Below are 26,516 nucleotides of genomic sequence, written 5' to 3'. Positions count from 1 at the left end.
AACAAATAAATAAAAAGCTTAAGGTGCATTGGCTGGTCAATAACAAGCCACAAAATGGAAGAGAAAAAAAGAATCCTTTGCCTCTCTGCTGTGCAGAGAGAGAGTGAGACCAACAGTTCAGCAACAGATGCCTCCTGCCAGGGCCAGAAGGTAAGAGCAGGGTATTATTACAGCCCCAAACTAGAAATATGCTGGAGGCTACACTTAAAGGGTTTATTTTTTTCTAATTTCAGATAAACATTTAAGAGAACTTTCTGAATCACACCACTCTTCACACTTTTTAATAATGGTACCTTAAAAATCACAATTATGCAGTATGCTGATGTAAAGCTACTTCTAATATTCATCTTAAGTTGTTCAAAGGAGAATCAGGCATCAGTCGGTCCTCATAAACATGTAATGTTATGGTTCTTACCACTTTGTATAGCTGAAATTCTAATGTATGAAAGACAGCAAAAAGCCAAATTAAAGAAATAAAAGGAGAACTGGCAATGAACTAAAAGAAGGCACAAGAATCAATCAAAGAGCATGACAACACTCAATTATTTCTCCACGATGGTACCTTATGCAACCTTCCACTTCCTGTTTTCTAGTCCTTGCATGGCACTTAGAAAATTATATCAGGATGCTTTTCTATGCACTCTCTCTTTTTGAACTGTTTGATGGATCCTCACATGGTCACAATCACTACTGTAATTTCCCCAAGGGATCAGGTACTCCCAGTTCATAAGCTGGAACAGGGAAAAAAGGGAAAACAGGTTCGGTGTGGGGAAGAACCCGAGGGTGGGGGATTTGTCAAAGCTGTCCCCACTCCCTGCTTCAAAGGTTAGTATCCCCCAGAGCTCTGTTATTAAGGCTCTTTTCTTCTTACTCATTCACTCACTACCTGGACAACCTTATTCACCGCCAGGTTTGAATTCGTATAAAAGATAACGGCTCCCACAAAGTCTACCAACTTGACCTCTCTTGCAAATGCCAAACAGTATATCCAGTTGCAATAGTAGATTGCTACTTTCATATTCCAGGCACTTTAAATTCAATAGGTCTAAGTTAAATTCACTGTCTTCCCCCATAAACTTTTTCTCTTGTATTCTACATCTATTGGTAGTACAACTCTCTATGCAATCACTTAGTCCACAAATCTCGAAGTCATTATCAGTTACTGGCTCTTACCACTACCCATATCCCCCTCATATATCCAATTGATCAGACCTGCCCCTTTTCAGGATAGTTCCTTAAAATCTACTCTCTTCTTTCTACCCCATTGCCAATTGCCTCACCTCGCCTCAGTTCTGGTTCTCAGCATCTCCTGCCTGGTTCTTTACAATAGAGCTGACTAGTGTCCCTGTTCTACTCCCTTAGCCTCCGATTGCTATTTAACCAATAGAAGAACGTTTTAAAAACATGAATGAGCCAAATAACTCCCCTACATAAAGCTCCTCAGAAGCACTCATCCCCTATTGTGACAGGCAGAATTCTAAGATGGCTCAAGCTTTCCTTCCTCCCTGGTGCATATGCCTGCACCATCCCTGAAACTGTGAATAAAGTAGATCCTGCTCCTGTGATTAGATGATGCTGGAGGGCACAGTTGACCTTAAGACCAGGACATTATCCGTGTGGGTTTGACCTAATCATGTGAGCCCTTTCAAAGTAAAGAGTTTTCTCTAGCTGGTTGCCGATGGTGAGGTCAGAGATTCCTGAGAAGACAAATCATGGTGAGGGAGGTTCTATGTTGCTGTGCTACAGGAGCCTCATGGGAAGGATTCGAGAGTGGACTCTGTAGCTGAAAGCGGTTCCTGGACAACAGCCAGCAAGACAGTGAGGACTTCGGTTGTACAACCACAGGGAAATGAATTATGCCGACAACCCTAAGGAGTATGAAGCTGATCTGTTCCTAGCCCAGTGTCTCCATGAGGATGCAGTCAGTGAACAACATGATTTCTGCTTTCTGAGACCCTGAACACAGGACCAACTGACACACACTGGACTCCTGGCCTATGCAAAACATGAGATGATAAACATGTGCGGTTGTAGGCCACTATGTGTTTCGGGTGCTGTTTTAGGTCACTATGTTTATGTGATGTTGTCTTGCCACAAGAGAAAACCAATACACCAACAGAACAATATCCAACCTTGTGTGCACACTAAACCGATCCTTCCTGATGGGTCCCAGGGCTTTCCACTCCAGCTCATTTCCTGCCCATGGTGTTTCAAACATACTCAACGCTTGCTGTCACATCTCTTCATCTGCCCCAACAATGAAAGTGCTAAGCAATGCTACATAAATATCACGCACATAGTTACAATTATTCTGGAAATTTAAACAATTAAACTAAATTAAAATATGTGAATGCTACTTGATTTTATGTTGCCTTAAATACCTCTACAGGGATAGTCAGCTAACATTTTCTAATAATTAATATCTACCTGCCACAAGGTGACTGGAGACCTGCTTACCCATTTTGCACAATCTGAACCACCACTGAGGAATCTTTACTCCTAAGAAGGTGTTTACAGCCAGCCAAAGATCTGTGGTCAGGCTTTCTACACATCAGCCCTGTTTCAAAATCTGGCCCCTAAAAAAGAAAGAAGAATCCAGGAAACATGCCTCAAACAGCTACTCCCAATTTCTTCAGGGCAAAAGAGAAAGTTCTCTATGACAGTAGAGGATGTGTCCCAACATGAAAATGAGTGAGCTGGGTCGCTTTCCATCTCTTTCCTTCCTCCCGGCTGCTACTATTGAGTTCCTAGCCATTTTTTAAAAACCCAGACTAACTTAGAACTCCAAATATGATAGGAGGCAAAAAAGAACCCTATCCTATACTTGCTATGGAAGGGCAAATATAGAATAACTTGTAATTTTAAAGGTACTTGAAATCAAATTCAATATGAAGTCTCTTCAAATGCACCACTCAGAGTTACTAAGTAAGAAATCAGAAGACATGGCAGAACTAGAAAGAATGTCCTCTGCCAACTTCCGGAGGGACTAGAGATGAAGAAAAAGAGGGTTGACTTCCTCAGATCCTTTATTTAATAGACTTTCCCACATTATTTGAGTGAGTTCATTACTGAAGCCAAGGAACACTATACCTACTTGCTCCCTGTAAAATGTGAGTCCATTCAGGATAAAAGACAAGCACTGAAAGCCACAAGTGGCGTGTGTGTAATTACTTTCAGAATATATTCAGGCTTGTTAAATACCTACTGATTTCTGACACAACAGCAACAGAACCTTAGCTACATCTTCTGTCTAATCTCAGCAGGTTCAAACAGGACAGTGTGAGAAAAAGCAAGTTTCCTACATTTTCCGGCTCACCTTCTCAATTCTACCAGTTTCTAGGTAGGTGAGTTTTTAAAAAAATCTTAAGCACAATTGTTGCTTCCTATTCTTGTTTAATAAAATTGTTCAGCACTTCCAGAATCGCCAAATTAATGAGTAGCTGACGGGAAAACACAAGTACTATTCTTTCCAGGTTAAACAACAAATAAACAAACAAAAATGAGAAACTGAGAGTCACATTTACATAGAAATTTACATTCTCAGATTTAAGAAATATTTTTCGGTATCTTATACATTATTAGGTGATAAAAGTAAATCTCTAAATAGTATGAAGGTTCTGATCCTATTTTCATGTTAAAAACCCGCCAATCTGTATGGTGTTTTATATTTATATTCCTAAAGACAAAGGCTTAGAAGGGAATATATGTTTCATGGGGTGGAAATTTCATAACTTTAGAGAACCTTTCAAATTTGCCAGCCACTGCAGACCCAAAAAAGGTCCCTGGCACCTGCAGACATAATATTCACTCTCTCTATCACTCACAACAACCCTGTGAGCTCCACTTCACAGATAAGACAACTGAGGACTTCTGGGGATGAATAGTTGACGTGCTGCCTCCCAAAATTTAATATTCTTAAGTTCAAAAATCAATTCTTTATGGAGTGGAATGGGAGAACTTTTCTACCATATTAACAATTCTCCAGTCTCATTTAATTCATGAAATTCCTGTAGATATTCAGATATTCAACTGTTAGGGTATCTACATTCTGAGTTTCAAGCACACATTTTTAACAGTCTGGGGGTGAGCGATCCATATGTATTACCACCAACAAAAAAAAAGTAGGAAAAAAACTATTAAATTTCAGTATGTAACCTTTTGGCAGAGCATTTTCCTCTCTATATTTCATTATCATTTTTTCCATTTCCCACTGAAATTTAATTGCCATTTCCAAACAGCAAACAACATTGGACGGAAATACAACAATGCCAGATTTTCCGTTACTCCTCTGCTACAAAAAATTAACAATATCATAAAAATAGTAAAACCACAAAAGGTATTTCACATGCGTTTTAATATCTCCTTTTAACTTAAAAACGTTTTTCAAACGAATAGCACCATATTCCTTTTGTGATAAAAGCCAAAAAAGTGTTACCTCTCTCCACATGCCAATCAGACACTGGACTGTAGGGCATTTGTGTTAGCCAAATCCTGAAACTAATTATTGTCAGTGTATGCTTCCTGTTCAGACTGCATCAGCCAGCGTGCATGTCAGTAGTTGTATGAATGCTGGTTCTTAGTAAATATTTCATCATGTCTCTATGACAGGGCCTTCAACAGCATACTATACTTCATTCTTCCCTGAACCTACTTCCACATTTTGTTGGAAATCATGCAAACACGCCACACACATCACATACACATTTTACAGGGTTGAACTAGACTTTGTGTTCTCCTTCAACTCTAAGAACTTGTGTTTTCACCAGACCTCAACTCTGTAGTCAAAAAGTGCTCATAGATGCTGTTGATAAGCCTCAGAATATGGAGACAAAGTTAAAAGACATCCTCCTTTGAAATGGAAGTTAACCAAAAAAGAGATTATCAAAAACTCAAGTGACTATCCACCATGTAGAAACTTTCCTAGGATATTATCCACCTATGAAAAGATTTCTAATCTTGTGGCTGATGACAGCAGCCTGCTTCCTAAACTTCCTGAAGGGCCAGCAGTACTTCCACAAAAAGGAACGCATGAATTGAAATGCTAACTAAGGGGAGATAAGCTATAATCCTGAAAATTATAACCTGCCTTTCATGGGGGAAATGCTGTAATTATGAAACAAACTGGCAATTGATCAGGAAAATTGAAAAAGAATCACTAGATGGTACAACTTGTTTCTCTCCAGAAGGGAAGGTTAGGGTCCCCAGGTTTGACTCACTTTTCCACTTTAAGCTAGATGATGTGATAACTATAGAACTTGCTTATAATCATTCTATATGAAGGCAAAGAGCTATGTCAAGCCTTGAAACTTGTTCCATACACCACTCTGAAGACTTCCTATGTTACACCTTTCCAGCTATTTTCCTCTTCTCACTCAAAATGCATTGCTTCTAAGCTTCATTCTTTACATAGTAGCTTATTTCATGGGACAGTATAATCATGAGAGTATAAACCAGAGCTTTAGCAGTCATTTTTAGAAATTAGGTTTAAGAAAACTTAAGGGGATGATATTCTGCCCACTGACTAAACCTGTTTCTCTTCAACAGGATCTGAGCCCCTTTTCTCCTGATTAATCCACTGCAGGCCTAGAGCCAAGCTGCCCTGTTTATTAAAAGGGGATACCCACTACAGCATCCACTGAAGATACACTTCGAGATTTCAGACTTCCAGCCACAAGAAGACGGCAAGTGAAGAAAATAGGAGAAAGTGAATAGTAGGTAAAGACTTTAGTAGCCTCTCTTCCATCTATCTACCCAAAAACTACATATATAAGTTAAAAAATTAGAAAAATTTATCAATTTTGAAGTCAAAAGCGTACAGAATTACAAATACAGGAGGTAATCAGAAACTTAGTTTTTTCAGCTTCATAAACTATTTGTAAAGTAGATCTTTCTCCTTCTATTTCCTTTTTCTTCCTATTGATGGCAGCGGTGGTCTGACTGGAGTGGCCACTGCCATGACACCAGCTGTAGCAGGGGAGGCGTGGCCAAGGCTGCATGCTCCACGGAGCGGGCAGGAGCCAGGAACAGGTGGGAGCCTCACCTTCCTGCCCAGCTGCAGCTGCGGATTCGGGCATCCCTGCACTCTCAGGGGTACAGGAACCCCCCCTGCCCCTGCAGGCTCAGAAGTGCCTGCTCCCACTGCCTGGCTTCTCCTTGCTCCGGGCACCCACTCCAATTTCGGAGCAAAATTGTGGCTGAGCCTGGGCTGTCATGACCCAGGCAGGTGTACATGCACTTGAGTGGTGCTGACACTCAAGTCCCCCGCTGCCTCGGCCCTCTCCAGACTTTGTGTGCCGACAAGCATGGGAAGGAGGCCGAGGGGGACACTGAAGGCAGCTTGGCACAGGCCTGCAGGTGCCCCTCAGCACAAACAGCCTGGGCACCCTGGTTGACATGTAGATGGTGGCAGGAGGCCGGCAGGCTCCTGGCAGAAAGGGGTAGGTCCCTGGTGAAGTCCCACCCTCAAGCCAGGCATGGTCTGAAACATGTGGACCAGGCTGTCAGTTCCAGGTGGAGTCCACAGCCCCCTGAGTGATAACTTATGGTGCTTTTTCCAGGCCTGCCCATGGCTGCCGGTGGGCCAATCAGCACGTACTTGCTCCCTTCTGAAGCCCATAAAAACTGGACTCAGCCAGACTCACAGACTTTGGGATGACCTGCTGGGGGACAAGAGCTGCCCATGGCAGTCTCCTCTCCTCTGAGGGCTGCACACTCGACAGGATGACCTGACTGCAGACAGGAGCTACCCACTCCAGGACTGCTCTCCGCTGACAGCTGCACCCATTGGGATAACCTGCCTGTGAAAAAGAGCTACCCGCAGAGACGGGCAGATCATCTGAGATCAGGAGTTCAAGATCAGCCTGAACAACATGGCAAAACCCCGTCTCTACTAAAAATACAAAAACAATTAGCCAGGCATGGTGGCATGTGCCTGTAATCCCAACTACTTGGGAAGCTGAGACAGGAGAATCGCTTGAACCTGGGAGGTGGAGATTTCAGTGAGCTGAGATCATGCCATTGCACTCCAGCCTGGGTGACAGAGAGACTCTGTCTCAAAAAAACAAACAAACAAACAAAAAACAAAAAGAGGAAAAAGAGCTACCCACTTCAGGTCTCCTGAGAGCTGTACTGTCACTCAATAAAGCACCTCTTTGTCCTGCTCCCCATCCAGTTGCCCACGTACCTCATTCTTCCTGCACATGGAACAAGAACTCAGGAACTGCTGAAAAGCATAACTGAAAAAGCTGTAACGCACACAGGGCTGAAACATCCCATCCCTATTCCTCGCCACGCTGGGGGTGACAAGAAGGAGAGAAGGGCTGCACCCCTTCTGGGACCCCAGACCTAGAGCCTCCCTGAGCCAGTGCTGTGACATCCTCTTTGGGGGGTCTGTGGTTTCTGGTATCTCCAAGCTTCCGGGTGTCACTGCATTCCCCTTGTCCAGACGTGGATACCCACAGCAGAAGTTGTTTCCGATGCATCCGATCCAGCCGCAGGCTTGCCCAGAGCTGATGCCTGTGCCAGTGCCTGGAGCTGTCTGCCCCGCCACAGCAGCCAGCGCGCCTGGCTGTGCATAGTGGCTGGACCCCGCACTTGCTTGCTCATGCACCGCTCATCACTCTGCACCTGGCTTGCCCTTGACAGGTGTGGGATCTGGGCCAGTAGCATGAGCCAACTGCAGCCTGCAGGTCGAGTGGGCGGAATGAGCCCAATGGGCCCGAGCAAAAATCAAGCATAGGCGCCACCCGCCCTAGAGGCTTACGGCTGGAAAAGGAACACCCGAAAGATCCTGTGACACTACTAAATCACAAGTCCATGCTGGAGACAAATACTATACTTTGGTTCGTTCCTTCTGCTGTTGTAGAATGAATTTAATTTTTTTTTTTTTTTTTTTGAGACGGAGTCTTGCTCTGTAACCCAGGCTGGAGTGCAGTGGCGCAATCTTGGCTCACTGCAACCTCTGCCTCCTGGGTCCCGGTTCAAGCAAGTCTCCTGCCTCAGCCTCCCGAGTAGCTGGGATTACATGAATGTGCTACCATGTGCAGCTAATTTTTGTATTTTTAATAGAGACAGGGTTTCACCATGTTGGCCAGGCTGGTCTTGAACTCCTGACCTCGTGATCCACTTGCCTTGGCCTCCCAAAGTGCTGGGATTACAGACGTGAGCCACCGTGTCTGGCTGACTTTGCATGTTTTAATTCTGTAGTGCAGAGACCTCTGAAACAGAGAGCAGGAGATCTGGGTTCTAGCCTTTCTCTGTGTGTCCTCAGACACACTGTTAGCTTCCCTGTGCCTATTTCCTCACCAGTGAAACAAAGCAGGAGAAAAGGTCATTTCCAATGTTCCTTCCAGATATAAAATTGTTTGACTTTATGGTGAAGACAATCTCACACATAAGCTCAAGCCTTTGGCTAATTTAGTCTTCAGTGCCTGGAATGTAACAAACGCCCAAGCAAAACTTTATATTAAAGTCCCTGAAAAATGAGTACAGCTCTTTGGTATCTTTTGTACACAATGTGGTAACATGTTTTATGGATTAAAATTGTAAAGAAGAAAAACCGACATGCATTAAGACAAATAATAACTAAAACTCAAATGATTCACTCCTGTTAAAAAAAATATTTCAGTGCTTATAATGCACAAATTGATCAATGCATTCTAGAAAATGCAAAGATTTTAATGAAGACCAAATGAGGCAAAGGCTTAAGCTTAGATGTGAGACTGTCTCTGCCATACAGTCAAACAGACTTATGTCTGGAAGGGACAATGAAAATAACCTTGTCTACTACCTCGTTTAACTGGTGAGGAAGTAGGCTCAGATAAGCTAAAGGTGTACCTGATAGAGACTCTACCTTAAGGGATTTTTGGAAATTATAAGTATAGGTCTACTTCTAGAAAGAAGTCTGGTAAAGTGTATTGGTAGCAGACAGTCCTGTACTGGGGTCATGGGGCACCAGATAAACCTGTGCAGATGGGAGGCCACTGTAGCCACCCAAGGAGTTGGCTGAAGTCTACCATGCTGGAAAGACTCTTTTCCTGAGGAAGTAAATAAGGAATGCCTTGGACTAAAGTGGGAAGCTTCCTTTTCTCCCTGAGGTTAGAGCTGACTGGGGGCCTGGACTCTGAGGAGTAGAAAGGGTAGCATCCTACAGTAGGTGTGAGCTGGTACCTGTCATGCAGGAGCAGAGTGGGCATCCGGCAGGAAGACATTGATCAGGAGCTCTACGACTCCTACGAAGGCCACATGATGTAGCCGGTGTGCTTTCTGTTATACTGTCTGTCCTTAAAGGCTGTACTCAAGTATGCTATGGGGAATTAGGGAAAGCTTGCTTTATTTCTGAAGAAGCAGTTGAAAGGGCAGCACTGCCATCTGAGCCCAGGGAAAGGTGTCAGTGGCAATTCTGAGTGGCCAAGTCACCATCTCACAGGGCTCTGTGGCACTAAAGCCACACATAGAGTAAGGAAATTTAAAGGACTTCTTCCACAGCACATGAGAAAACTCTCGGGAATCATGCTAGGGAAGATTCTGACAGAGGTGAACTTCAAGCAAGTCAACTAGAGATAAAAATATGAAGTATCATGTGAAATCTTAGTCACAGGATGGTGAAAACTAGGAAACTTGGAATATTTTCACACTTGGAAGACTGCTTTCTGCATTAAACCAGTAAGTCATGTATATCTACTATGTGAAAAATTAACCATAGTGTTGTACAAAATCCAGAGATAGGATACTATCCTCTGAAACAGGCAAGACGATGCAGCAAAGCGTTTACCTGTGAGTCCCTCTACCTGGGCACAGGGAAGGAAAGCCCATTTCATGACATCAGCAACACAAAGTGGCCATAAAACACACTAGAAGCCTGAAGACTTAAAGGAGTTAGGTTTGCATGAAAAGGCAAACCTAGGGCTTCAGCATCACGATGTCAGAATACTAACATTTGCGAAGTGAATCCTGTTAGGCCTTCACACAATGTGACAACTGGGAGTAACTGAGAGTTAGCAAAAAGAATGCCTTAGTGGATTTTATCTCACATAGAGCATCGACCATCGAACGCACGTAGGCACTCAAGTTCCAAAGTCACTCAGCTTCCAAAACACAGCCTACACTTATGGTGAAATAGCAGGACTCTTACTGTTTATATTTCTTGATATATACGCTCACATTTTTAATATTTATATTGTTTAGAATATTTATTAGGCCTTGTCTACACTCATGATGGACTATTAAAGTTTATTACTTTTTAAAAATGAAAACCAGGAAAATGGATTTAACAGTTTTAGTAAACAGTCTGTTTTAATCAAACCTGATTGAGACAAATGTCAATACCGTAAGATTTAATGGTAACTGTGTAAATGAGACATTGCATGTTAACAGTCCCTGTATGTAACTGTTCCTATGGTTGCACCAAAGAGCTATCACACTAGGAAACAAGGTTAATTAAAGTCCTTCCATCCTCCAGAGTCCTAGAGGCATCATTCTTCAAGCAGGAAATTACTGCTGCTGTTGGATGGGGCCATTTGGTTACAGCACACGATGGATGGTTTGATGTAAGTTCTTCAGTTGAGCAGAGATCCATGGAGGAGGGTGGCAATGTTACAGGTTAAACTGGAAACTTACAGAGTTACGTGGAATCAAAAGCTCTGTGATTTATGTGTTTGGTGAATGAACAATACTTGTATTGGTTTAAAACAGTCCTTATTTTTATGGTTTACAATTAATATTTCTTGTAATTCAAGAAAAGCAAAAGGTACTCTAACTTTCTACATTATGGCAATTCTATTTGCTGTCTGGTCAAGCACTTCTAAAGGGGTTGGAAAAAATTTAATCACGTAACCTACAGAAGTTGGAAGGCTAAGATGTTGAATCCCAATAAGTACAGCATAAAACAGGGTAAGATGTACACAATTAATTGAATCACAGACAAGACAGAGTATTAGGCAAGTTTTTAACAGTCCCTTACTGATCAATAGTTATAAGGTAATAAAAGCATCTTAGAAACATAGTTCCATAAATTTCCTTATCCTCTCTGGTCCCTTATAAGCATCTCTGGATGGTCTCAAACAATGTTTGCTGGAGTCAAGATGACCGTTTCTGTACTTCAGATCCCAGGCCTATCCTGGAGGGATCTAAATTGTCCTCAGTTACTGAGCCCATTCCACCACAGGCCACTAGACAAGCTCTAAGTAATCTAGGGGCCAGATTTTCATGTGTTATGGCTGCATTTAAATTGCTTTCATTGATTTGCCCCAATCTGGAGGCAACTCTCTCTCCAGTGTGGCCCATTCACTGGCATGTTTCCCTGGAATACTAGCCCAGCATGGATGTACCTGGGTCCTATAAGCAGTAAATTGCCCTCATTATTGAATTGGCAATATTTAGGGGATAAATAAACTGACTTTCACATGAGGAGAGAAACATGGCAGGGACCTTTGAGTAACACCTACCACTCTTACAGTAATGTTCTGGACAACTCCACCAACAGGGCTTCTCAGGGAAACAAACCAAACTGCACTACACAATGGCTTAAACATTTGATAGATGCAGCAGCAAACCTATCTTATGAAATATGGACCAAAATTTGAGATCAAGCTTGACTTATTTTCCTAAAACAAAATCAGACTAGATTAGAATGGTGCCCAAATAGAGAAAGTAAAGTCCTAATTGGATAGTCACTAGGAATACACTGTACACTAATCAGCAAGACTCCAATCAGTCTGCCAAACATGGAAGCAACAAAGTGAAAATAAATGGGATGAGTGAGAGGACTGTTACCTCCATTGCATGGAACTGAGATATTTTTATTTATTTTCTCTTTTAAAATGTAGTTTGAGAAATAAACATCAACAACAATAACAAACTGGCTGAAGAACATTGTTTGCATTCTCTAACAGTACAACAAGAGGAGAATCACATAGTGATTTTGTTGGCATACATTAAAATCTGGCAGAGTGTAAATATTTCTCAAACATATATATCAAGCTGGCTATAATAAGATCTTTTCTTATATTTTAAATAATCAAGACTGAGTTTGAAAAAAAAATTAGTGAGGAAAGTCTCTCAGCTGGGCACGGTGGCTCACACCTGTAATCCCAGCACTTTGGGAGGCCGAGGCGGGTGGATCACGAGGTCAGGAGATCGAGACCATCTTGGCTAACATGGTGAAACCCTGTCTCTACTAAAAATACAAAAAATTAGCCGGGCGTGGTGGTGGGCGCCTGTAGTCCCAGCTACTCGGGAGACTGAGGCAGGAGAATGGCGTGAACACGGGAGGCGGAGCTTGCAGTGAGCCGAGATCGTGCCACTTGCACTCCAGCCTGGGCAACAGAGTGAGATTCTGTCTCAAAAAAAAAAAAAAAAAAAAAAAAAAGTCTCTCAAATGGAAAAGCACTGAATGCTACAATGATCTAAGCCAACTGCTAGAAGGAAGTTAGAGAAAGCACCATCTGAAAAGGCTAGCATAGAAACATGGGTGGGGAGATGTTGGGGATCAAACAGGCAGTGTTTAGTCATTGCTCTCAGATAACTACTTCTATCTTGCTTTCTGGGTCAATGGGTCTCTCCCACTGTAGCCTTGTGTGTGCACGTGTGTGTGTGTGTGTGTGTGTGTGTGTGTGTGTTGCCAGGGGGTCTTTTACAGGTGACTATAAATTCTCATGTTACCGTCATGGCAGAGTTGAGCCTTAATGATTTTAAGTTGATGTGATGAAGGCATTCAATATGCCATGGAGAAAAACATCACAATTTTATGAAAATAAAATGCTCTTTTTGATGCCTTATTAAATGCAAAAAACAAAAAAGTTTCATCTGTTATCATCGCCTTCATTCTTAATTCATCTATAACTACACGTATTGGAGAGAGGGATTAGGGAAACAATTCTGCCTCTTTCAGTGTGGTTTCTTTGTGTCTGTATGTTTCTTCTGTCCATGAGTGGTAGTAGGAAGGGGCATTGGATGTGATATGGTCTGAGGCAGCATCTGAGGAACCAGTGGCTTCCATATGCACCTACAGTTTCTATAGGAACCCTCCCATGGCAGTGCGTATGTCATCACAAGGTTGACAGCGATCATTAAAGACATTATTTTCCTTTTAACTTACATTCTGACTTCCTATAACTTCTACCTTAGTTTTTCTTTTTATACACAAAAGTTATGACAACCCTTCAGTCTCCACCTTTCCAATTAACTGAGAATAGCTTTCCTATCCTCCACCAATCTTATTTTTTCCATATTTAACACATCCTATTTCTCTAACCATTCCTCATATGAAAGCTTGCAGATCATTCACCATCCTATAATTCTCGCTGAATATGTTCAAGTCAAAGTCATATTATCATTATTAAACAGGGACCATTTGTTAAGAATATGCCACATCCCAGAAGTGTTCAAATAAATTATTTGCTTTAATCTTCTCAACAATGCCTTTCGAGGCAAATATTTTCACCCTCATCTTTCTGTTGGGGAAACCTAGGTTCAGAAACTTTAAGGAAGTTCCTTGAAACCACATGGGTTACCATTAGCCCTCCCCAGTCCGGTAGCTTCAGAGCATTTATCGCATGTGATTGAAACACAGCCCTGAAGGCAGGATCTGTGCAACGCAGGGAACAGGATGGCTCGCTGCCTTCTGCAAACCTAACACTACGCTTCCACGGAAACAGCCTGTGATTACAAAATGGTTTTGACAACTGCAACACACTGCTGGTTCACGATGAGTTTGTAATGAACTTAAAGCTGAAGATGAGTTTTACTCAAACTGTTACCAAGGCTGACTGCCCCTCTCGCAAACACATTTCCATTTTGTATTTGATCCCTTTTATCACAGTAAAGTTTTACCTCCACTCCTGCTAAATGTTAGCTTTCCTGCTTTGCTTCAGCGTCCCACACTGTCCATTTCATATTAAAACTGGAGTCTGACACTTGGGGCATCAACCTCTTTAAATAAGCAATATAGGCTTTAAAGCTCTATATTGCTTAAAAAATAATTGTTCAGCTGTGTTTCTGTGCCTTCGTCAAGTCTTTGATACAGATTCAGTTTCAAGGAGAGGCAACAGTGAAGCACACCTTCCCAGGCCTATGCTTCTGCTTCTCTTTACCTAGTATGCCCCGTGTGTAGCTCACCAGCCAAACTTTACTTTCCATTGTTTATATCAAAACACAAGAGCCATTGTAACATGTGCTTTTTTTTTTTTCAACTAGCACCTCATTGCCTCCTTGAGAATCACTCTGCTTCACTTACAATACATTTTTCTCATTCAACCAATCGGTTACAAATTAATCCACTGAACTTTACCATGCCCAAATTTCTCCATCTTCTTCACAAAGATGTCAGCCGTGAACACGTATTTTCTGATATCAATGTCTGTGGTGACACTGAAAAAATTCTACCAGCAAAAGCTTTTATATCCCAGAAAAAAGTTACTCTTAAGAATCTGTCAAATGTATAAAAATAATTTATTATAGAGGAAAATAACTGGCCAAGTTTGCTGTGCCACTCAAAATGTTCACAGTGACATTAAAAGAAAGGTAAGTATAAAATAAAAAATTTGTAACCACAGTGGTTATCTATAATGAATCTGAAGCACAGACATAAATTAAATTTGACAAAATGTTCAACAATACTTGTACCTCGCTCAGCCCTAAGGCATTATCCTCTCTATGTGAAACACTATAAACTTTCTTCTAGACTCTTGGAAGACTCTGATAGCTAGGACTCGAAGACTGCCAGTTTACCCTATTTATTCCATTACATAAATGCAATCAATAGAAAGACTCTCCTCAAAGTTAAGAGGAAAAGTTTCTCTTGACTTGGATCAATTTTTCCAGAAAATGCATCTACACTGAAAAAATACAGTATTTCTCAAGGTTACAAAAGTTCCATAAGTTTCATAGTGAAACCCAGCTAGAAATATATTACTGGAGCTGCCTATTTCCAGAATTCAGATCTAGATGAGTAATTGGACATGCTGGTCTAAGAAATTAAACAAAATCAAAGCCAGAAAAAGGCAAGAAATAGTTTTGTGCACGGTCCTTGGGGATTCCTGCAGCGGCTCATCAATGTTTATAAGGATACTGGATGACTAAATTTTCTATAAATTGGTATACAACAGACTATATAATTTTTGATGTAAGACTTTATTTTCAAAAACCATATAGACTTTTTTCTATGTTCCTGCAATCTGTAACAATTTAGTAACCTACCTCTCATCCCCATCCTAAATGAATTCAGCGTGAAATGGATTTGAATCTTCTGTTCCAAGAAAAACACTGGCTGCATGAGCGCATTATACAAAACATAACAGGAATGATATGGGGGTTGGGAGACAGAGGAAGCAGAGTAAATGGGCACATGGGAAATAGGTGGGCTTGGTATTAGCTGTCATGAGGGACGAGGAAGAGAAATATGTGAGGACACACACATGTGCACTGCCTGTGCTGCCTGGAACAGAGTCTCAGCACAAGCCTGAGGAAAGGGTGGACTCTGAAAGCACAGTGGAATGAAGCGGGAGAGGGGCTGGCTTCGAGACGTGTGTGATGCCCTGCCCTCTTTATGACAAGGGCAGGAGCTGGAGGCAGGAAGAATGAGCTCTTTGAATGAAGACGTCACATCTGAAACCTTGCTAAAAGTGCAAGCCATTCCATCTTGGTGCACACACAGACCTGCTCGTAGAGCCTGAATTCATGCCCTGCGTGAATCCTCCCTGATACTCAGAGAACTCAACAATCAGCTGTCTCTGTAGTTCCAGACAGGTTGTGTTCTCAACTGCTAATTTGGTCTTGACAAACATCTCTGACAAAAGGCATTTAACTGCCCTTTCTCTGAGGGGAATCTGTTTTCTTTACAAAGAAAAACAAAGGGTATACCCTTTTACACTGAAACTGCAATGCCCACCACAATGCGCCTTTTAAAAATTACTCATTCTCCAAGCAAGAAAAGGTCATGGACATTTTCAAATTATCCCACCACCCCTATGTACAGAATTTGTAAGTTTTCTACCAAGTAAGAAGTGACGTGGCCATAAATTATGCAAAAAAGGATAAAATTCATGTAAATAATAGCTCACAGTCAGGATATTAAAGTCTATTTTTAAAGCTTTCAAATTTTTTTTTGTTTCTACCATATTGTTGGAGATTTTATCTTTTAAAAAATATAAGATCACAGTTTACTTTTGACTGTAACATTTTGGGACATTATACATATTTTTAATCTGATCCCCTGTTAGAGACTAGGGAAATAATTTTATATTTAGAGACTGGGTTTGAGTAATTTTCCAGAGTCCTAGAAAAATAAAGAGGCATCTTGTATATTTTATACCAACATTCCCCAGCTCTCAATATCTAGGATAGAAAAGTCTTAAGACACACACTTACCTCTACATCACAGGTATATTCTGATCCATCTAGAAGTATCACTTTGCACTGCATGCTTTTAGGCTTCTTGACAATCTTTAATGGAGACCGAGAGAGTTTACTGCTAGATGATTTCTGAGAAAGTTTATCGTCTTCTAATTGCTGATATTCAAGCTGTTTTGCAGCCCTGGCAGCAAACTCCTGTTCCTTGTCAGTGACCTGTGAAGAGCAAACAATCAACAGTTTTCATTGCAAGATGGGAAATACATATTGCATTGCTCATGCAATAGCACAAAACTGCTTTCTATTTCATCGAGGAGAGGTACTGAATTAGGATATTAGGAACAGATATAAATATACAGATATTTATAATATTTGCCTAAATACTGTTTGCCATTTAAATGTATCAAAAAGGCCTTATTTCAACTCCAGGATTTACTTTAGAACCACTGAGTTAGCAAATGCTATCAAGATTTCAATAAGCAAACAATGAATAATTGACTCCTGACTTTTTAAAAAGGATTGGATAGTATAGGCCTCTAAAATATACTGTTTAGATTTCATCTTATGTGTTCTATTTTCTTAATTCACCAGATCCTTCTATACTCTACAACTTGTTATACAGCTGCCTCATCCCTACGTATACAAGATATCTGATAAACTCTAAGGCCTGGAGAGCTTCAAGTAGTAATCTTTTCAGTACTTTTACAACTGTTAAAATGTTTAATTTAGCTCTCAATCAATTCAATGAAGTCAGCAGAACTGAAATTCATCACAAAGTAATCCCCTATGTCTGCTTCCCTTCACTGTAATGAACCAATGTAAGAACATATCAAATCCGTCCAATAGCTTTAATCTGCTTCCAAACCATAACAGACTAGTCCAGGCTAGATATAAAACTGCAGAGGACATCTTAAGTAACAGTTAACATTCTCCCGTATACCAATCTCTTTGGAAATGTGCGTACAGATCTCCAACTATTCTCTCTGTACATCCATCTTCTACCTATTAAATGGCCACCAATGGTAGTACTGCAAATTCAATCCTTGGGCTGCACCACCACTGCCACTAGTCTGCAAATATGTGCTGACAGTCCAAAGGAAGATATGCACCAGAATTCTGTTTAGGGCTTTGAAATAAGCATGGAATTTCCTCTCCTGTGAACATACTATCAGCCCTTACTTTTCATGGGCTTGAAAAGTAAAAACAATATTGATGGTTTATCATCTTAATTTTTCTATTAGCCTCTACATTTTTATAACACTAATATAATTACAAAGGTATTTGGGTATATTTATTTTGGGTTTTAGGTACAGATTTCTGCTTTATCTTCATTTTCTATCTTGTTTTCCATCCAAAAGATTGCTAATACAGTACTCTCCTCCAATTCTATCTTGCCCAGGACTTTAAGGCAAAGTCTTGAGAACTTCTTAAGAATTGAAAGGGACCAATCTCCTGAGCTTATGAAAAGAAAGCAACAAAAAACTGAATAACCAATTCTAGGTCAAAACAGTTGAGAAGGCAAGTTTTAGCTAAAAAAGAAAAAAAAAAAAAGTAAATAAACTAAAGAAAACCTGCTCTGGCAACTCAGTCCTACTTTTTTAATCACTGTCTTTCTATAGCAAAGCATTAAAACAGTAAGTGCAAGAAAATCATAAAATTGTCATTAATTTTGGCCTTGAGGTAATTGACAGAGAAGTTTGGTTACTTTGGTATTGTATATCAACAACAATAACATTAAGTGCTTTATAACTTACACAAATTATGTACATTTAAGTTTTATTTTTGTCTTTTCATAGGCAAAGGTCATTAGAAGCTATTAATACATTTTTATTTAAATTTTACCTGAAATCAACATTTTCTATATAACAGGGAAGATACAATTTCACTTTTCCTTTACTAAAATAAAAATATCTGTATGAGAATAAGCTTCTGGGTTACTTTAAATGTCAATTCCAGAGGCATCTTAAGGCATCAACATTCAAAGGATAGGCATTGTTTCTGGGAGCACTGGAAACATGAACCAATCACTGAGGCCCTTATATACATTTTTTAAAAAAACTTAAGAACTCAAAAATAGCAGACTAAGTACCTCAAATGAAATGTCAATCATAGTCATATGATGCGTTCTAATTTTAAATATAGGAATTTAGGTAATCCTCAATCTCTTTTAATCCTCACAGCTCTATGGTGTGGGTATTATTACCCTCATTTGCATATAAGGAGAGAGAGACATGGGGAGCCTACGAAACTTTCTTGAGGCATAAATTCAATGGATTTGAATGGAATTCAAATCCAGCCAAACCCATGTTCTAATCATTACTATGTACCAAAATCAGCTTCATTTTACCTCCAACAGTTAGCTTCCTAGCCTGAATCAAATAATTTTGTGGAAGAATCTCAGAAATTATCTATTCTGAACTCTTCATTTGGTAGATGAAGTGAGGCTTGGGGACTTGCGTGAGTTCTCTGAAGGTGGTAAAACAATGACTAGAAGAGACAGGACTCCAAGGTCTCTGCCTTTTGCAGCCAGTCATCTCTCCCTCTTAGTGTCATTTCTCTTGTTTTGTATCTGACTGCAGAAGATAAAGAAAGTATATTTAATCATGTCTAGGTATAGATATTCATACTTTTCTATAATTATCTCCCATTTTCATGTTATTTCATTTCAGAGTAAAAAGGAAAGAATGAACAAAAAGCAAACATTTACTTTAGTAATTTTAAATGTTTCAAGATTAAAAAAAAACAAAATAAACAAAAAGAAAGCCAAACACTATCATCATCATTCCTCCACAAAAAGAAAAGGTAAAAGAAAACCATGATGGCTACAACAGTTCCTTAGGTTTGTCTACTAAGCTGGGATGGGATCTCCCCGCTCTCCATCACAAAGCATCTGAGATGAGACAGAGCAGCTATTTATAGAGTGAAAATAATTGTTATTTATTAATATTGTTTAAAGCAGAACTTGCGACATTCATTTTAAAATGATGGCACAGAAGCAAGCTGGTTTCCCTCCTCCCATCCCTCCACAGAAAACCTAAAACAAATATACAGCACAAGATTTTCACCAGCAACAACCTGGAACTCAAATATGAGGACGAGACAGATCCTGAGGCCACAGAGAAGTAGAAAAACTCCATGCAGATAGTGTTAAGAATTGGACTTCCATAGTCATGATGCCCCTCCCCTTGATTCTGCCCGGCAATAAAAGTGCAGAAAATCTTCCCCCAACTCGTAGAAAAATGATACTGGAAAAGTGAGACTGAGGTGGCCAACCAGCTTTCCCACCTTCCTGGGATTCCCTGCAGGAGACCTGTCCTTGCTTTAACCCATGGGAAGGAAGTGATGTGACTGCCTGAAGGGAGAAATATCCCCGAGGACAGGCGGAGAAAAAGCCGGGAGATGGGACCACCAGCCCCAGTCCTGGACACTCTGCTCTGTAACTTGGCCAAAGGAGACATCGAATCAGAGTGGCTGTTCAGCAGCACCACGCTGGAGAAGGCACATTCCACAGATCCCTTGGGCACAAACTCCTAGTCAGCCATCCCATATTGCCAGGATAATCCCTTTGGGAGCTCTCTCATTCAGGACAAGCAGCACTCCCATCGCTTACGAGAGCCAAGGTGATCTGGGCTTAAAGGCCACCTAGGGCCAAAGAGGTGGCAGAGGCCTAGCGGTAAAAAATTTCTAAGCAAACATATCCAATAAAAAATAAAACAAGCCAGACAGAGAAAACTGCAATTAAAAACTAATCCTTCTATACAAAGACACAGACACCCACCCACAAGAAACAACAGCAAACAGGACCTCCCCAAAAGGACAAGGGAAAATCCAACCCTACAAGATGGCGATTTGTGAGCTAAGAATTCAAAATACCAATTTTAAGGAAACTCATGAGCTCAAGATAAAAATGAAAAGCAATTCAGAAATTTATCAGATAAATTTGATGAAGAGATTGAAATACTTTTAAGAAATCAAACAGAAATCTCAGAACTGAGAAATACATTTGATAAACTGAAGAACTCATCAGAGGCTCTTAGCAGAATGAACAAAGCAGAGGAAAGATTGAGTGAGTTCAAAGACCAGCTATTTGAAAAGACACAGAGAAAAAAGAAAAAGGAACAGAGTGTATACAAGGTACAGAAAATTACCTCAAAAGACCAAACCTAAGAATTATTGGTATTCAGGAGGTGGCACAGCAAGAGCAAAGGGTAGAAAGCATATTCAAAGAAATAATCACAGGAAACTTTCCAAAACTCACGAAAGATATAAATATTCAAGTACAGGGAAGTCTGAGAACATCACACAGATTCAACCTAAATAAGAATACCACAAAGCAATAAACTCTCAAAGCTCAAGAACAAAGACAGAACCCTAAAAGCAGCAAGAGAAAAAGAAACAAATAACATGTAAAGGAGCTCCAAATTGCCTGGTAACAGAATTCTCAACAGAAAACCCACACAGGCCAGGAAAGAGTGGAATGACATTTTTAAAGTGCTCAAAGAAAAAAAACTGTCATCTAAGAATATTGCATCCAACAAAATTATCATTCAAATACAAAGGAGAGATCAAATCTTTCCCGAAAGAACAAAAGCAGAGAGAATTCACCACCACCAGATCCATCTTAAAAGAAATGCTAAAGAGAGTTCTTCAATCTGAAATAAAAAACCACTAATGTGCAAAAAATAAAAATAAACCTTTCAATGTATCAAACTCAGTGGTAAAATCAAGTACATGGATAAACCCAGAATACTCTATTACTGTACTTACTGTACTTGCAGTGTACAATGTACTACTACTACTACCACCACAATCATAACTCTAGTATGAAGCCCAAAAGACAACCTATCAAAAACAATAATACCTACAGCAACCAGTGAAGGGACAGGTAATATTAAAATATGCAAATTGAGACAACTAAGTCAAAATGTAATGGGGATGGAGTTAAAGTATAGAATTGGTGTGTGTGTGTGTGTGCATGCATGTGTGTATGTGTAGATTTTTTTAGCCTTTGTTTCTGTTTTTAAATTTGTGATCTAAGATAAGTTGTCATTTGTTTAAAATAACTTGCTATATCTATAAGATGTTTCTGGTAAGCCTCATAGTAACCACAACACAAAAACCTATAATAGATCCACTAAAGATAAAAAGCAACATGTTAAAACACACTACCAGAGAAAATCACTTAGCCACAAAGGAAAACCATGTAAAAAAGAACAAGAGGAGTTTCAACCAGAAACAGGCAGCAAAACAGCAGTAGTAAGTCCTTATCAATAACACTGAATGTAAATGGTCTCAATTCTCCAATTAAAAGGCCTAAAGTAGGTAAATGGATATAAAAACAAGAACCAACTATATGTTAGCTTCAAGAAATTCAGTTCACCCACACAGACTGAAAGTAAAAAGGTGGAAAAAAAAACATTCTATACGACTAGAAGCCAAAAAAAGAGCAGATGTAGCTATACTTATATAAGAGAGACTAACAAATCTAAGACTAAAATGAGAAAAAGCAGGTCACTACATAATGATAAAGGGGACAATTCAGCAAGAAGATACAACAATTATAAATATCTATGCACCTAACATCAGAGTTCCCAAGTATATAAAGCATTCGTAAATCTAAAGGGAGAAACAGACTGCAGTACAATAATGGTAGGGGACTTCAACACTCCACTCTCAGTAATGGACAGAACATCCAGACAGAAAATCAGCAAAGAAACAGTGGAGTTAAACTACACACTAGATCTAACAAGCCTAACCAACATTTACACAACATCTCACCCAACTGCTGCAGAATACATTCTTTTCATCAGCACATGGAACATTGTCCAGAACAGACCATGTCTTAGGCTATAAAACAAGTCCAAACAAACTAAAAAAAAAAAACAAAAAAAAAAAAACAAAAAAAAAATCATATCAAGTATCTTTCCTGCCTACAATGGAATAAAACTAGAAATCAGTAAGAGGAACCTCAGAAAATACACAAACACATGGAAATTAAACAACATGCCCTGAATGACTAACGAGTCAGTGAAGAACCTAGGAAGTTAAAAAAAAAATTATTGAAACACAAGTGAAAATGTAAATACAAGATAAAAAATTTGTGGGATATAACAAAAGCAGTACTAACAGGGAAGTGAAGAGCAATAAATGTCTATATCAAAAAAGTAAAAAGCCTTCAAATAAATAACTCAATGATGCACCTCAAGGAACTAGAAAAGCAGGAATGAACCAAACCCCAAATTAGGAAAAAAAGAAATGATGATGATCAGAGCAGAAATAAATGAAATTGAGACCAAAAAAAAAAAAAATACAGAAGATCAACAAAACAATGAGTTGGTTTTTTGAACAGATAAACAAAATAGACAAACCTTTAGCTAGACTAAGAAAAAGAGAGAAAATCCAAATAAATAAAATCAGACATGAAAAAGGAGACATAGCAACTGGGACCTAAGAAATATGAAGACTCATTAGCAACTATTATGAACAACTATATGGCAACAGACTGGAAAACCCAGAAGAAACGGATAAATTTCTAGACACATACAACTCACCAAGAATGAACTACGAAGAAACAGAAAACCTCAACAAAATAGTCATGAGTAATGAGATCAAAGCTATAATAAAAAGTCTTCTATCAAAAAAAGCCCAGGACCTGAAGTCTTCATTTGAATTCTATCAAACATGTAAAGAAAACTAATACTGATCCTACTCAAACTCTTCAAAAAAAAATTGAAGAGGAAGGAATACCTCCAAACTCATGCTACAAGGCCAATATTACTCTGATACCAAAAGCAGACAAAGATACAACAAAAACAAAAACTACAGGCCAATATCACTGATGAACATTGATGCAAAAATCCTCAGTGAAATACTAGCAAACCGAATTCAACAATACATTAAAAAGGGGACTGAAAAGATCATTCACCATGATTAAATGTGATTCATCCTAGGGATGCAGATGGTTTAACATACCCAAATCAATAAACATGATACATCACATTAACAGAATCAAGAACAAAAACCATATGATTATTTCAATAGATGTCAAAAAAGCATTTGATAAAATTCAACATGTCTTTATGATTAAAAATCCTCATCATAACCAGTATAGAAGAACATACCCCAAAATAATACATGCCATATATGAAAAACCCAAATTAGCATTGTATTGAATTGCGAAAAACTGAAGCCCTTTCCTCTAAGGACTAGAACAAGTAAAGGATGCCCACTTTCAGTATTATACAACATAATACTGGAAGTCCTGGCTGGCGCAATTGGGCTAAAGAAAGAAATAAAGGGCATTCAAACCGAAAAGGAAGAAGTCAACTTAGCCTTGTTCACAGAACACATAATCTTATACCTAGAAAACCCTAAAGACTCCACCAAAAAACTGTGATAACTGATACTGTTAAAATGGCAATACTACCCAAAGTAATTTACAAATTCAATGGAATTCCTAACAAAATACCTATGACACTCTTCACAGAATTAGAAAAAATGTCCTCAAATTTACATGGAACTACAAAAGACTCCGAACAGCCAAAGTCATCCTGACTAAAAAGAACAAAGCTGGAGGTATCATACTACCTGACTTCAAAATTTACTACAAAGCTATAATAATCAAAACAGCATGGTACCGGCATAAAAACAGATACATAAACCAATGGAACAGAATAGAGAATCCAGATATAAATCCTCACATACAGCCAACTCATCTTTGACAAAGGTGCCAAGAACATTCAATAGGGAACAGTCTTTTCAGTAAAGGGTGTAGGGAAAACTGGATAACTATATGAGACCAATGAAATTAGACCTCTATTTCTCACCATCCACAGAAATCAAATCAAAATGGATTAAAGAATTAAAAATGTAAGACCTGTAACTATGAAACCACTAGAAGAAAACACTGGGGAAATGCTCCAGGAGGTTGGTCTGAGCAAAGTTTTTTTTGTGTATAAGACTTCAAAAGCATAGGCAATCAAAACAAAAATAGACAAATGGGATTACATCCAGCCAAAAAACTACTGTACCAAAAAGGAAAAAATTAACAAAGAGCCTACAGGATAGTAGAAAAAATTTGCAAAGTGTCTATCTACCTGACAAGGGATTATTAACCACAATATCTAAGGAACTCGAACAACTCAATAGCAAGAGAAATGAGATTTAAAAATTGACAAAAGATCTGAACAGATATTTCTCAAAAGAAGACATACAAATGGCCAACAGGTATATGAAAAAATGCTCAATATCACTAATTATCAGAGAAATGCAAATCAAGACCACAATTACGATATCATCTCACACCAGTTAAAATGGCATATATCAAAAAGACAGGCAGTAATAGATGCTGGCAAGGATGTGGGGAAAGGAGAATCCTCATAAACTGCTAGTGGAAATGTAAATTAGTACAGCCACTGTGAAAAACAGTTTGGAGGTTCCTCAAAAACTAAAAATAGAACTGTCATATGATCCAGCAATTCCATTACTGGATATATGTCCAAAAGAAAGGAAATCAATATGTAGAAAAGCCATCTGCACTCCAGTGTTTACTGCAGCACTATTTGCAGCAGCCAAAATATGAAATCAACCTAAGTGCCCATTAACAAAAGAATGAATTTTTAGAAAGTGGTATATACACACAATGGAATATTAGTCAGCCATAAAAAGGAATGAAATCTTGTCATCTGCACCAACACGGATGGAACTACAGGCTGCTACGTTAAGTGAAATAAGCCAAGCACCAAAAGACAAATACTGCATCTTCTCACTCATATGTGGGGGCTAAAATGGGATCTCATGAAGATGGGGAGTAGAATGGTGATCCCCTGAGGCTGGGAAGGATAGAGAGAACGGTAGGGAGGAGGAGTGATGAAGGGAATTTTTAAAAAATATACATATATATAAAATATAAAATATATATTTTTATATAAAAATATAAACGTACTTATTACCACTGAACTGTACACTTAAAAAAGATGGTAAGTTTTATTTGTATATTTTACCTCAAATTTTTTTTTAGACTTGCTCTGTCGCCCAGTCTAGAGTGCAGTGGTGTAATCTCAGCTCACTGAAACCTCCACCTCCCGGGTTCAAGTGATTCTCATGCCTCAGCCTCCCTAATAGCTGGGATTACAGATGTGCACCACCACACTCAGCTAATTTTTGTATTGGGCCAGGCTGTCTCAAACTCCTGACCTCAGGTGATCCACCCTTCTAGGCCTCCCAAAAGTCCTGGGATTACAGGCGTGAGCCACTAAGCCCAGCCTCAAATTTTTAATAAGTATAAAATTGAAACAAAAAAAAAGGCAAACCTGCAAATACTCTAGGTAAAGAAATAAAATAATCAGGTTGCAAATATATAGTTTAATGCTGTGACTTCCAAAGATTCTCACTAATATGCTGATTATATCTCTTATCTCAACATCTTAGAATTTCTAGTTTGAAACACTTCTGACATATAAGAGGCCAATCACTTGTGGGGACTCCAGATTGCTTTACCACATACAAATCGGCACTCTAAAACATTTTGATTCCAAGTTTGAAGTTTTAAGACAAAAGACATTTAAATATGGACTTATTCAAGGCCCGCATGTAAACCATTCTTTAAAACTTTTAAAAGAAATGCATTATTCCTGACTACTCAAACATGTACAGGGAAAAGAACTGAAAATATAGATGTGTATAGGGAGGGAAAGACCTACCTAAAGATCCACTAAAAAACCATGGAATACTATGCAGCTATAAAAAAGGATGAGTTCATGTCCTTTTCAGGACACGGATGGAAACCATCATTCTTAGCAAACTAACACAGGAACAGAAAACCAAACACCGCATGTTCTCACTCTTAAGTGGGAGTCGAACAATGAGAACATATGGACACAGGGAGGGGAACATCACACACTGGGGCCTGTCGGGGACTGGGGGGCTAGGGGAGGGATAGCATTAGGAGAAATACCTAATGTAGATGACGGATTGATGGGTGCAGCAAACCACCATGGCACGTGTATACCTATGTAACAAACCTGCACGTTCTGCACATGTATCCCAGAGCTTAAAGTATAATAATAATGATGATGATAATAATAATAATAAAAGTAGACCTGCAATATTAGGGCCAGGGTGACGCTTGGGGAAATGCAAACTCACTCTGGCCCTTAGGCTTGAAAGAA

The 26,516-nt window shown here is 39.4% G+C and overlaps 1 protein-coding gene across 31 annotated transcripts in view; it reads right to left on the bottom strand.

Annotated features, from left to right (window-relative positions):
* The window catches only part of EPB41L3 (erythrocyte membrane protein band 4.1 like 3), a 249,369-nt gene that overhangs the window by 69,282 nt on the left and 153,571 nt on the right, over positions 1-26,516 (bottom strand). For all 31 annotated transcript variants that reach the window (NM_001133169.1, XM_054537537.2, XM_054537507.2 and 28 more), the window contains 1 exon segment: positions 16,366-16,563. In NM_001133169.1, coding sequence (NP_001126641.1) covers positions 16,366-16,419 — 54 coding nt within the window. In that variant the 5' untranslated portion in view covers positions 16,420-16,563.

This window comes from Pongo abelii, chromosome 17, assembly GCF_028885655.2.
Source record: "Pongo abelii isolate AG06213 chromosome 17, NHGRI_mPonAbe1-v2.0_pri, whole genome shotgun sequence".
NCBI lineage: Eukaryota > Metazoa > Chordata > Mammalia > Primates > Hominidae > Pongo > Pongo abelii.
Note: the sequence above shows the minus strand (reverse complement) of the source record. Positions and strands in the feature narration are given on the sequence as shown.